General features: G+C 38.4%; 1 protein-coding gene across 1 annotated transcript in view; it reads left to right on the forward strand.

The window, feature by feature from the left end:
- Positions 1-12,698, forward strand: part of EPSTI1 (epithelial stromal interaction 1) — a 39,773-nt gene that overhangs the window by 5,624 nt on the left and 21,451 nt on the right. The window contains exons 3-6 of the mRNA XM_060769247.2: positions 1,122-1,205; positions 4,690-4,763; positions 5,897-5,980; positions 8,058-8,131. Of these exons, the coding sequence (XP_060625230.2) occupies positions 1,122-1,205; positions 4,690-4,763; positions 5,897-5,980; positions 8,058-8,131 (316 nt within the window). The remainder of the gene's footprint in view (positions 1-1,121; positions 1,206-4,689; positions 4,764-5,896; positions 5,981-8,057; positions 8,132-12,698) is intronic.

A 12,698-nucleotide genomic window follows, 5' to 3' on the forward strand; every position in this document is an offset into this window, starting at 1 on the left:
AGAAGGGGACTCAGTGAATGCTCCCTCTCTGGAGAGGCCAGGATGGTTCTGTCCCTACATTTCCGTTTTGTAGGCAGGTAGAAACATTCCTCTCATTATAAAATGAAGACTATTGGGCTTTAAGACAGTGTGATTGGGATATTAAGATGTGTATAACATTGTAAAGCTTTTTAACATTCAGTGCTTTCAGTAACAAATTATTTAATTGTTTTTAATGTTTATATTTATTATAGTTTAATGTACTCTCATTGTTTTTAATCACAGTTGTTGTTTTTTAATTTTTAGCCACCTTGAGTCCCTATATTAAGAGAAAGGCTAAATAAAACTAAAGTAAACAAAAACAAATATTTTTGTGTGAAAACCGATACAACGTGGGAACAAATAAGGTTGTATAATGAAATCAATGAACAATGGGATTCCCATTTCTGTTTCAATGTCTTCCAAGTGCTACAAAGTGCAAGCCAAAAATAAAAACAATCCCTAGAGGAGTTGTATTTTATACCAATTTTTCTAAGCTTTGATTACAAAAAATGTTAGGGATTTTCATTCTTCTGAATGAAAACCTTCTGAATGAAAACCATTTCTGAAGGTGGACAGGATAATGCAATTACTATTAGGATACTTGGATCTGTAAATGTGTTTGCTGCTCTTTATTGAATTCCCCATTCCTCTAAACAATTACTTTCAATATAGTCTGAATGTCAAGATAGTATGTAGTAGAAAAACTTCTAGTCACAAACCTTGCAAATAGCAGTATTGTCTTCAGAAGTGTCCTGAATAGGAAACCAATGGAATTCCAGCCAGTATGTTCTGGAGACGTATAGTCCAAAGATGTTAAGTCAGCTGTCATAAGAAAGGACAATTTGTTTGCATGAGACATCTAAAACTACTTTGCTTGTACCCTGTGCTATTTCCATTTTCATGGATGAATGTCATTCTATCCTATATTAGATTGGAGAATAGGTAGGTGTATATGGATGGAAGGGCCTACTGTTGATGGTGCTTTAGATGGTGCTCCTTTGGGGATCAGTACTGGGACCATGTTTTTCTTCCTGTACCCATCATGAAATGAAGTATTTTCACTAATGTTCTCGCTCTTTGCCTTGTTTACTGCATTTCAGTTGCTAATAAAGAGCTGGAAGACCTTGCAAAATGGAAGGAGCAGCGCAGGCCACAAGTGCTTAATCTGGCACCCCAGAAACTGGGTGAGTGGGCATACATATCTGAGACACATTCTCAAAGATGCCTGATTGAGATGCTCCTGCTGCTTTCTCTAAACATACTAAGCTAAATAATTCAAACCATGTTTAAGTGCTTAAAGTTCCCTTAAGTCTGGAAGTATTGTCTTGTTTGTAGGTAGGTTTGAGTGAGCCACATTTTGTCATTAACAAATCAAACGTAACAGCAAACAATGATATAGAATTTGTTGTCACTGCAGTGATGCAGCCTCAGGCAATAATTACTGGAGGATTATTTTTAAAAATCTTAGCAACATTTGAAGGGATTGTCAAAGGCTTTCATGGCTGGAATCACTGGGTTGCTGTGAGTTTTCAGGGCTGTATGGCCATGTTCCAGAAGCATTCTCTCCTGACATTTTGCCCACATTTATGGCAGGCATCCTCAGAGATTGTGAGGTCTGTTGGAAACTAGGCAAGTGGGTATATCTATATCTGTGGAATGTCCAGGGTGGGAGAAAGAACCTTTGCCTGCTTGAGGCAAGTGTGAATGTTGCAATTGGACACCTTAATTAGCCTTGAATGGCCTTGCAGATTCAAAGCCTGGCTTCTTCCTGCCTGGAGAATAATTTGTTGAGAGGTTTCGCTGGTACCGATTATTTCCTGTCAGAAATTACTTTGTTTTTGGAGTGTTCCTCCTTATGTATTGTCCTGATTTTACATTTTTTTAATACTGGTAGCCAGAGAAACCATTGAAATCCACAAGCAGGTGGACAATTTCAACATAAAGGAGGAAACCAAGATAATGAACAGAATCTGTCTACTCATATTTAAAAAACTCTAAAATTAGGACAGTAAATAAAGAGGAACATTCAGAAAACTGGGGAATTCCAGACAATAGAGTATTTTGCCCTACATATTTTATCTTGTCTCAAAGTTCAACATTGTTGTAATGTTGAATAGTTTTGAAAGACTGATGAAGTGTTGGAACTTATGGCAGCTAATAATGAAATATCGAACAGAGGTTGAATATTTGCCTCAACAGCTAATTCAGCAATACAGTGTTCCCTCACTTGTTTCAGGGTTATGTTCCAGGATCACTCACGATAAGTGAAAAATCGGGGTGTAGGGATGCTATACTGTATATGTACAGTATATCTCTGCCCACTCCTCTCACCCGCGCCCCCCTCTCTCTCACTCACTCAATCAATCCCTCTTTCCTCTCCTCTTTCCCCCTCCCTTACTCCCTCCCTCCCTCCTTCTCTTGCTGGAGCCACCCTTCTCCCTCCCTCCCTGCTTCCCCAACTGGCATGGGTCTCTCACCTAGTCACCCTGAGGAAGAAGCCCCGGTGGAAGCTGACTTGGCAGCCCTCTCCACACCCCTCGCTGGTGCCGGACAGGACTCTTTGCCAGCTCATTGCCAGCCACACACACATTTCCCTCGCAACCCACTACCTCCGCCAGCCAGGGTGACACTTTCGGCTTCTGGGAAGCACTGCCAAGGGGTTCCTGGCTTGCCCCTCCCCACCCCCCACCCCCGGGCAGTGCGAGAGCCATTCTTTTGTTCCGTAACTCTAGTCTGTGAGTAACTTTGCATTTCAAGTCTGTAGCAGGATCTATGCTGGAGAAACAACACACTTTGATAATGGGTATATTGTGTTCCCTTGCTACTTGCATTTTAAATTCTTTAAAAAAAACCTGTGAAACAGCGAGTCTGCATGAAGTGAACCGCAAAACAGCGAGGGAACACTGTATTTCAATGGGGAAATTATAGTACAGCTTTTTAACATCTGGGTTGATCCATATTGAGATACTGCTGGAACAATGTTTTTCTGTAATTTGCCAGAAGTTCAATTTAAAATGATGAGTCCATGTTGTTAAACAACAACAACAACAATCTAAGCAAGTCTTTCAACAACATTCTTTGCTAATAAGAACTTCCCAGCCTGCAGTTCTCACCTCCTGAGTGCTTCATAGTGAATAGTCATCCATTTGTTTCTTCAAACAACTTCACCAAATTGTTCTGATACCAGTTTATGTTTCCGGAATTTGGGGGGGGGGGGGTAATTATAGTTTTCCTTGCTGCATTTTTAACAAACTTGTCACTCAAATGAACTCAAAGCAGCTAATAATATTAAAGATCTTAGAACATATACAAGCATTTACTTCCTCCCAGAAAATTGATCATCGTGGAATAACAACAACAACTTTATTTACCGTATATTCTGCTCCCTCTCCAAAAGGACTCAGGGCAGCTTACAACTAATAAACTAAAATAGAATATAATACATAATTCCAAATCAAAAATCATCACAACTAACTAATATTATCATAACAAAATACACAAATTAAATTTAGCAGGATTTAAAACACATTGTGCACCAGGGCAAAACGAGGTCAAACCAGTTGGTGTTTGTCCAACTATAAAAGCCACCATCATAATAAATTATAGTTAATCCTTCCCGAATGCTTGCTTCCGCATCCCATGTTTTCAGTTCCTTCCTGAAGGTATCTAGAGAGGGAGCCTATCTGATTTCTTTGGGAAGTGTGTTCCAGAGCTGGAGTGCCACCACTAAGAAGGCCCTTTTCCCGTTCCCACCAGCCATGCTTGTGAGGGTGGTGGGACTGTGAGAAGGACCTCCCCAGAGGACCTTAATGCCCAAATGGCTACGTAGGTTCCAATGAGGAAGAACTTCCTGACTGTGAGAGCCGTTCAGCAGTGGAACTCTCTGCCCTGGAGTGTGGTGGAGGCTCCTTCTTTGGAAGCTTTTAAACAGAGGCTGGATGGCCATCTGTCAGGGGTGATTTGAATGCAACATTCCTGCTTCTTGGCAGGGGGTTGGGCTGAATGGCCCATGAGGTCTCTTCCAACTCTTTGATTCTATGATTCTATGATCTCCTGAAATCACTGTTTTCCCTCTATCCTCAGGTTAATAGAAACACATACCTTTTTTTTTAGAATGTTGCTGTTTTCTACAAATGTTTTGCAGTTTAATTTTTGAGAAATCACTACTTGTTGTCCTTTCTTCTATCACAGAGGTATTTTGTGCAAGTCTTAGTGATTCAAATAGGAAAGTATGGTGGATTGAAATAAAACCTCTATTCTGTTCAGAACGTGGTTAGAACACTGTTAGGAAAGAGGAGTAGAGTATTGTCCAGGACCAGCTATTAGGTTGAGAGAATGCAGATGTCTAGTATTTAAAATGTATTTGTGCTTTTGTTTTAAAAATGAAAATTAAGCCTGTGTTATTTTCAATGTACTTGTTCAACATGCCTTGAATACAAAACTAGGTATCTGACATGCAAAACTTGCCATTAATTGGCAAAGACACTGGTTTGTTGTTCAGGTACACACACACATGGCCAGTCATTTTAACATGATGGGAATTAAAATCTCAGTATTTGAGGTGAGGCATGTCAGTAGACCAGTTACTATGCAATATATGGTCATCCTGCCTTTTGGATACTATTCTTGTAGTGTTCTCCTGACTTGTTTAATATGTGCTCTTTCCAGGTGGGAAAACATCAGAGGCTGAAGTGAGGCGAAAGCAGCAACTTGAACATATGCAGTCCAAATACCGGCAAAAGGTCAGGAAGAATGTATTTGTCATTTCCTTGGCCATTGCATGGAATAAGAAGAAGAGCTCTGTTATCTGACTTGACTTCTCCCATTCTTTGTTAAAAACAAAGCACATTGAATATAGATCATTACAGTGAACAGCCAGAAGTCATAATTTGCTTTTGGACAACACTTCCAAATTATCAACAATGCGAAATGAAAGCTACTTGTGATCCCATCAGTTTTGGATAAGGAAAGGCATTTTTTTCTAAATTAAATATTGTTCTCTATATATTTATCCCTATGCCTGGTTGATCTCAAATTTCTGCAAAGCTGAGAGAAACACTATAACCTAGATAATGCTGAAGCTGCAGAAAGATCATGAGACTCTGGTCATCCAGTTTCCTCTTTTGACATGTGTGCTTGAAAATGCAGTAATGAAAACAACAAAGCCAGTTGAAATGTGTTCAGATTTTTTAAATCATTTTGTAGGGAATTTATTATTCATCAGATGACTCAGATTTCATGATTCATATTATTGCTCTGCACACTATAGATTTGTGAATGCCGGCATGTACAATTTCTATCACATGTTTACTTTAAGTAGTTTTCTTGCTTGACTTCTACTGTAGAAAATGGCAATTTTGAATATAATTATCAGGGCCCTTGGGCACTTTATTTATTTATTTGCACAATATCTGGGCCCATCCTTTGCCTAGAAGCTGGCACGGTCTATCGTATATGCATACACATATCTGGGATCCAGCAAGAATATATTTTAAGTTGTATTTAAAAGCTCCTATATGTGGAATGGGATCAGTGGAGAACAGGTGTAGCTCCCGTTCATGGCGACCTGAGATGTGGTTTGGAGCTCATCAAGTTTATTTCTTGACTGCCTAAGGGTCCCCTTATTGCCAGTGAGAAAAATTCAGTCTAAATCTATTGTGCCTCTCAAAATATGGTTGCACTCTAGCTTTCGCCTGATGGTCCCTGTACACAAAGGCATATTCTCCATCATAGCCTGATATTCATGGAATCTGAGAGGAGACCCCGGTGTATTGGAAGCCTAGTTTGTCCTTTTCTTCCTTGACATGTTTAGTCTGGATGTAAGTTGTAGTAAATGCAGTCTCTGTAATAAGCCTAGCTTTCTCTCTCACAATAGCTGAAGAGAGAGGAAGATGAACGAATCAGGAGGGAGGCAGAAGAAGCTGACATTTTGAAAAAGAAAGCAATTCAAAGAGAAAAGGTAAGACAGACGTAATCAGGCCAGGATTGTTTTCTCTCCCTGCAGGCACCTATAGAGCCTGGAAGTAGCACATTGAAAGACATATTGTCAGTGGTTATCTACTTTGTGTGTGTGTGGTGAGGGACAACATACATTACTTTGAAATCTTTTAACAGGAATGAGGTAGGTGTTCAGGTTCACTGCTGTAACAAATAACGCTTATCTGTTGCCTTGAGTCCCAAACTGGGAAAGAAGTGGGATATAAAGAAAAATAACAACCACCACCTATTACTTCAAATTGTTAGTTTCAATGACATTATTTTGGGTATCTGGGGGATTTTTTTCTATTGTAAAAGTGGCTCCAAATACCATGTTGCTAATGGGTAATTCTCCTTGCGATAATGAATCAGTGTTATGTGCCTTCAAGTCAACTTAGACATGTAGAGCTCTTGTGATGGAGTTTTCTTGACAAGATTGATTCAGAGGGGGGTTGCCATGGCCTTCCTCTGAGCCTGAGAAAGTGTGACCGGCCCAAGGCTGCGCAGCACGTTTCCATAGCCAAGCAGGAGGGATGCCAATCCTTGTCTCCCAGACTGCTAGTCAAACAGACAGACCAGATGAATCGTAGCCAATGGCAAACAATTTGTTTCTTGAAAAAGAATGTAGCAACACTCATATTTCCTCAGTGAAGTTCTCAAGGTCTGCATTTCATGATTTTTACACATAACATAATTCTTTACACTCAAATGTACCCTGCCATCTTTAGGACTATTCTTTCGTGTGTGATTTTAAATGATAATTTGGCATTCTATGCATAAGTATAAACATGCCTATTCCTCCATCTCCACTTGCATGTTTTTGTTCTTTGTGTGTGTGTGTGGAGTGACTTAAGAAACTGCAAATCACTTCTGGTTTGAGAGAATTGGCCATCTACAAGGACGTTGCCCAGGGGACGCCTAGATATTTTGATGTTTTACCATCCTTGTGGGAAGCTTCTTTCATGTCCCAGCATGGGGATCTGGAACGAACAGAAAGAGCTCATCTGCGCTCTTCCTGGATTCGAACCTCTGGCATGTCAGTCTTCAGTCCTGCCGGCACAAGGGTTTAATCTATTGTGCCACTGGGGGCTCCACTTGCATGGTGTAGGGAAGACAACAAAAGCTTTTGATCCTGCTTTAAACTAATCACTTGCATTTGCCACATTTGAACTTCAGCAAATTGTGTGATATTAGCATTTTATTCAAACTGTAGTATCATGGTTTGTGATCTAACTTGTTTCCTAAAGCAAAATTAACTACATTTCTGGTTTTGGGCTTAGATATAAGATTCAGGTGGTTATTATTATTATTATTATTATTATTATACTTATTTATACCCCATGTTATCTCCCCTGAAGAGGACTCAGAGCAGCTTAACATAAAGCATCAGCATAACAAATAAAAGCATACAAGTATGTGAACATTAAAACAAGATTAAATATAAACAATATTACAATTCCCAGTTAAAAACCATTAAAACATATTCAAAGTTAAAAGTTAAACTTGTTATGCTAAACTATGGTTTAAGGTAATGCATGTTATGCTAAACTATGATTTGTCTTATTTGGGCCAGTCTTTCATACTATTTCTACCGGCTGGGTTGTGTACATATCATATCTTTACATCTATATCTAACCTTGTTGCAATCAGATATAATTCTCAAATTAGAGCTAGCATAGCATAATAGAGTATTATTAGAGTAGGTCTTGGAAAAAGCAGCTTTCACTATGGAGTTTGTGGAGCTCATCAAAATTACCTTAATCATAAGGTTGTGTTGAGGATAAAATTGAATGGAGAATAAGCCATGTGCACCACACTGAACCCCTTGAATGAAGTGGAAGATAAATATAGAATTTTTCAATAAGAATCTCAAGGAGGTTGGACTCATTGTGTGTCAAACATATGCTTCTGTAGTATACCTTGCGTGACGCATATGCTTCTGTAGTATTAATTTTAAGTGATGACTATCGGATGTGTGTGCTTTGCTTCTAGCAGGTGGTCTCTATTTCTAGTATTGGATCAATAATTAATTACAATGTTCTGATGTTCTCATATTCTAGGCCAATAAACTTGAAGAAAAACAAAGGCAACAAGAATGGCAAAGACGGCAGATGTTTGATGAGGACCATTTCGTGTAAGTTGGATTTGAACTTTAATAGAGAAAGATGATGCTTCAGCTTCCTGGGTGCAGGCTTTTACCTCCAATTCCTCATAATAAGTAACTATTATTCTTCAATTCCTGGATATGTCCTTACAGCTTTATGTTACTATCCCACCATGCAGCAGCTGCTCCCTTTTCCTATTGTTTGATTGAGTTTCATTTAGTACAAAGGGATTTGTGACCTCTTGGCTTCCTTTTTTTCAGCTTAGTATTTGCTAGCTCTTTGATATGCTGCTGTAAAGAGCTAGTTGCAAACTAAAAGAGGGTATTGAAAATGTGCTTCTACATCTCCCTGGAAGTGGACATAAGGATTTTGATGTATTTGGGATGGACGAAGTACTTCATTTTTCTTATGTGGTAGACATAGTTGGAATATTACTATTCTGTGACCTGAACAGAATTTGGCATGCATCTTACTCCTATGTTTTCAGGATTTTTTTAAAAAGTAGATAACTAACCCACCTTCTTATTCTTCAAGCTAAATTTCTGAAATGCTGATGAGGCTGAACTGACAAATCATCCGCAAAAATTGTTTTGTGTTTGTGAATTTCCCTATTTTTACATGCAAAAAATTGTATTTTTTTCATTGAAAAATTAGCAAAGTTCCTAGAGAGATGGTCTGAACATAAAATTGCCCCCAAAGAATGCAATCTCAAAACACAAAATATAATCCATCCCTCAGAATGATCATATCTTCTTTCCACCATATAAAACTTGATGACAGCAGAATGATTTTATTTAAAATTCCATAAAAACCAAAATAAGAAATCCCATTCTGTCATAAACTAAACACGAGTCACTTATTTTAATCTCATGTCTGCCATCAGAGTAGTAAACTGGAAACTGTTTGGTATTGATGAAATATTGTAATTTTTAAAATGATGCTTAAAATTAAGTGCTTCCCTTTCAAGATGGCATTCTGTTAGAGCCAACACAAAACAGTTGCTGCCTGTGGCAGAATGGGGCACCAAAAATGCCCCACATCTATATAGGCGAGTTGTAATGCAACCCGAGGCAGAAAAGAGCAAAATCCTATCCTTCTATTCGCAACGTCAAGATATAGATACTAAGCTGAATGTCTAACAATTTCAAAACAGAATAATCATTATTAGGTAGGTAGGTAGGTAGGTAGATATTAAAAATTGGCTACCAGGCTGTTCCAAGTATGTGTAGCTGTGTAAATGTATGTATTTTATTTACCCAACACTAATAGGCACTTACTGCAGAAGTCATACATACTGCTTTCAAGCTTTTGCAGGGTATAGTGTGGAATATTTTTTAAAATCTACACAAAGATTTTGACAAGGGGAAACTGGCAAGACACCAATTAGTAAACCCTACTGGCGGTAAAGCAGTAGCAGCATGTGCCTTGCAGAACTAAGCAAAAACATTTTGACAAAACTGATAAATTTATGCTTTTTCAACATGCCAAGGTCACTGATAAAGCAGGTTAACCTACTTTTTCCGTTTCTTTCCATTTTGCTCTGCACACATGCTCAGTATTTTTTTGTATGCAGCTATTTACTTCACCAGTTGCACATACACAGCTGCAGCAGGATTATGAAGAACAGAATCTCATTTTTATCTAATCAAGTTTTTTTCCCTACGCACACATAATTGCCACCCCCCCACACTGAAAGTTTGTCTTTTTCCAGCTGTCTGTTACAATGGCCTCAAGTCTGATGCTGCAAGGAAGAAGAAAAAAACGCCCAACCAAGAAGGACTCTCATAAAAATATTTAATAAAAGGAGTTTCTTTGCCATAAGCTTTATTTTGCCAATATGTTTATATCACCAAAAAACCCCACCCTATGCAAAAGCTTAAAATGTAACTAGACTATGCATTAAATTAAAACCAGTTAGATATAACTATTAAAAAGAAAACAACAAATAGACAATACAGAAAACTACAACAGAACCTTTTAAGGCTTTAATGGTTTGCCTAAAAACAAACCCTCAAAATTTGTGTAAAGATAGCAAGAAGGGTGCCAGTCTAAATCTTCTTGTAAGGAAGTTCCAGAGCTTGGGAGCAGCTACTAATAAGGCCCTTCCACATGTTGTCACTACGTGTCTTTGTGGGGATGATGGAACCGCTCCAAGTCGCCTCTGGGCTGAGAGGGGCAATATATAAATATAATAAATAAATAAATTTCCAGAAAAACTGAAGAAATAGGAAGTATTGTCAGAGAGAAGTTATTCACCTAACCTGGACCTGAACTTCATTGGTCATAAAAGAAATACCAGAAGTGTCCAATAAAATCCATAGGAAATACTGCACATACATCTCCAAGTGCTCATTCAATTGGTGCTTTCTTGCAGATAAGACCAAATGCATTTCAGACACAAAGAAATATGAATTAGTTTTATATTAGCAGATTGTCATGGGAGGGAGTTAAGTAGCATTCAAGGATGTATCAATTTACCTGGTCTGAAAGAAGCAAATACAATCAGAGACCTCCAAGAGGCATTGTTACATCTCTTTAGACCAAGTAACTGCCCACGTAGAGCATGTTATAATCCAAATGTATGATAACTAAATCTGTATCAGTGTCATTTAAGGTGTCAGTGCAACTGGTGCACAAGTGCCTTAAAAGTGCACCCTTAGCCACCAGTGAAGTCTTGAGTTTCCAGATTCAGGATTGAGTCCAGGAATACACCCAAGCTATGTACTTGTATTTTCAAAGAGACTCCATGGAAGAAACAAGGGAAGAAGTAGCGGATTCCAAATCACAACCGAATCCACTTGATCTGACTCATCTGCCTTATATGTTTCCAAGATTAAATTTAAGTGTTTTCATACTCATCCAGTCATTACTAAAGACAGCAATCAGTTCAGAACTGAAGCAGCTTCATTTGATCTAGGTAAGAAAGAGTAACTGTAATGAAAGCATCAAACCCCCAAATCTTGGCCTAATTCATCTAGTAGTACAAGGACCAAAGCCGAGGGACCCCCAGGCCAGAAGCCACAATGTTTTCCACCAGCATCCTATGACTGCCTCTGTCCCATCTCAAAAAAAATCAGTTCAGTGGAATACCATGGGGTATAGTACTGAAAGCTGCCAAAAGAGCCAGCAAAACCAATAGGCACTCATTCTTGTGTATTTCTCCACACTGGTCATCCACCAAGGTGATCAAAAATGTTCTTATCCATAGTCTGATATACCTTTCCAAAAATCTTTCCTACATCTCTGGCTGAACACATTGAAAAGTGTCCATTATCAGTGATCAAACAAGGGACCAAAGCTACATCACCACATCTGTAGTGATAGCATCCCAATTGGAGCAGATCTGGGTGATTTTATCTGTACAGTGCTATATTTCCAATGGGCTGTCAGATGGTCCGGGCTCTTCTGGTATTGTCCAGTAAGTAAATAGTTACACAATAGTCCAGAACTACAAAATCCTTGTTTGAATATTACAAAACCCCACAAGAACGGTAGCAATAAGTACCAGAGCATCACAATTCATTTCTGCATCAGAAGCAGCCCAAACATAGTCGTTCTTGCAGTCTGTTTTGGAGAAGCTTGTTAGAAGTTCTGAGGCTAGAACACCTGCTGTTTAATTTTCACATATAAGGTGGCAAGTTCTTAAATCATAACAAATTTTCTGTGAAAGGAAGGAATATGGAAGGAATAGTGGGAAAGCATAGAAGGGTTGTAAATAGAATATGACATTTGAATGTACCAAAAAATTCTATAAATGGTTAGGCTGAATGGATTTATATACAATGAAAGTTTTCTATAAAAGTACTTGAGCCTCCTTTTTTTTAATCTTTCTGAAGGATGCTATCTTTAATAATCAAAATCTCCATTCAAGGTGACCGTATTTTCTTTTCTTTTCAACAACACTACATGTGAAAGTAACCTATCTCTTTTCATTGTCATCATGAATTCACAATTGTTAGCTTGCTTTTATTCCTTTTTAAAATTGAAGAGTTTCTCTTTTTTAAAGAATAGTTATGCTCTCTAAGCGTTGTCATTCCTTAACTTTGTTCACCAGACTTCAGAAAAGACATAACTTTAGTCACCAGATTTATTCATCAGAATAAATTTATGTCTTTTCTGAAGTGATTCGTCGATCTGAGTTTAAGCTTTTCTGTACTAGAAGAGCTTTACCTTTGTTAACAAAGCAGATGCATTCCTGGCTATTACTTCTTCAAAAGAACAAATGGTACCAGAGAAAGAAACGACATAGGGTGCATTTGCAGTGTAGAACAAATTGGACTTGACACCGCTTTAACTGCCAAGTCTCAGTGCTATCAGAGCCACTGTATTTTTACAAGGCATTTCGTCTTCTCTGCCAAAAAGTGCTGGTGTCCCCCCAAACTACAACGCCCAGAATAGTGGTGAGCCATGAGAGTTAAAGCAGGACCAAACTGAATTAATTCTGCAGTGTAGATGCACTTACAGAAAAAATAGGGATATGTTGATGTTATTTATTTATTTATTTATTTATTTATTTCAAACATTTGTACCCCATCCATCTCAAACCCCCGCAGAGGGACTCAGAGCAGCTTACAGACGGCAACAATTTGATGCCCC

The sequence above is a fragment of the Anolis sagrei genome, chromosome 3, assembly GCF_037176765.1.
Source record: "Anolis sagrei isolate rAnoSag1 chromosome 3, rAnoSag1.mat, whole genome shotgun sequence".
Taxonomy (NCBI): Eukaryota; Metazoa; Chordata; class Lepidosauria; order Squamata; family Dactyloidae; genus Anolis; species Anolis sagrei.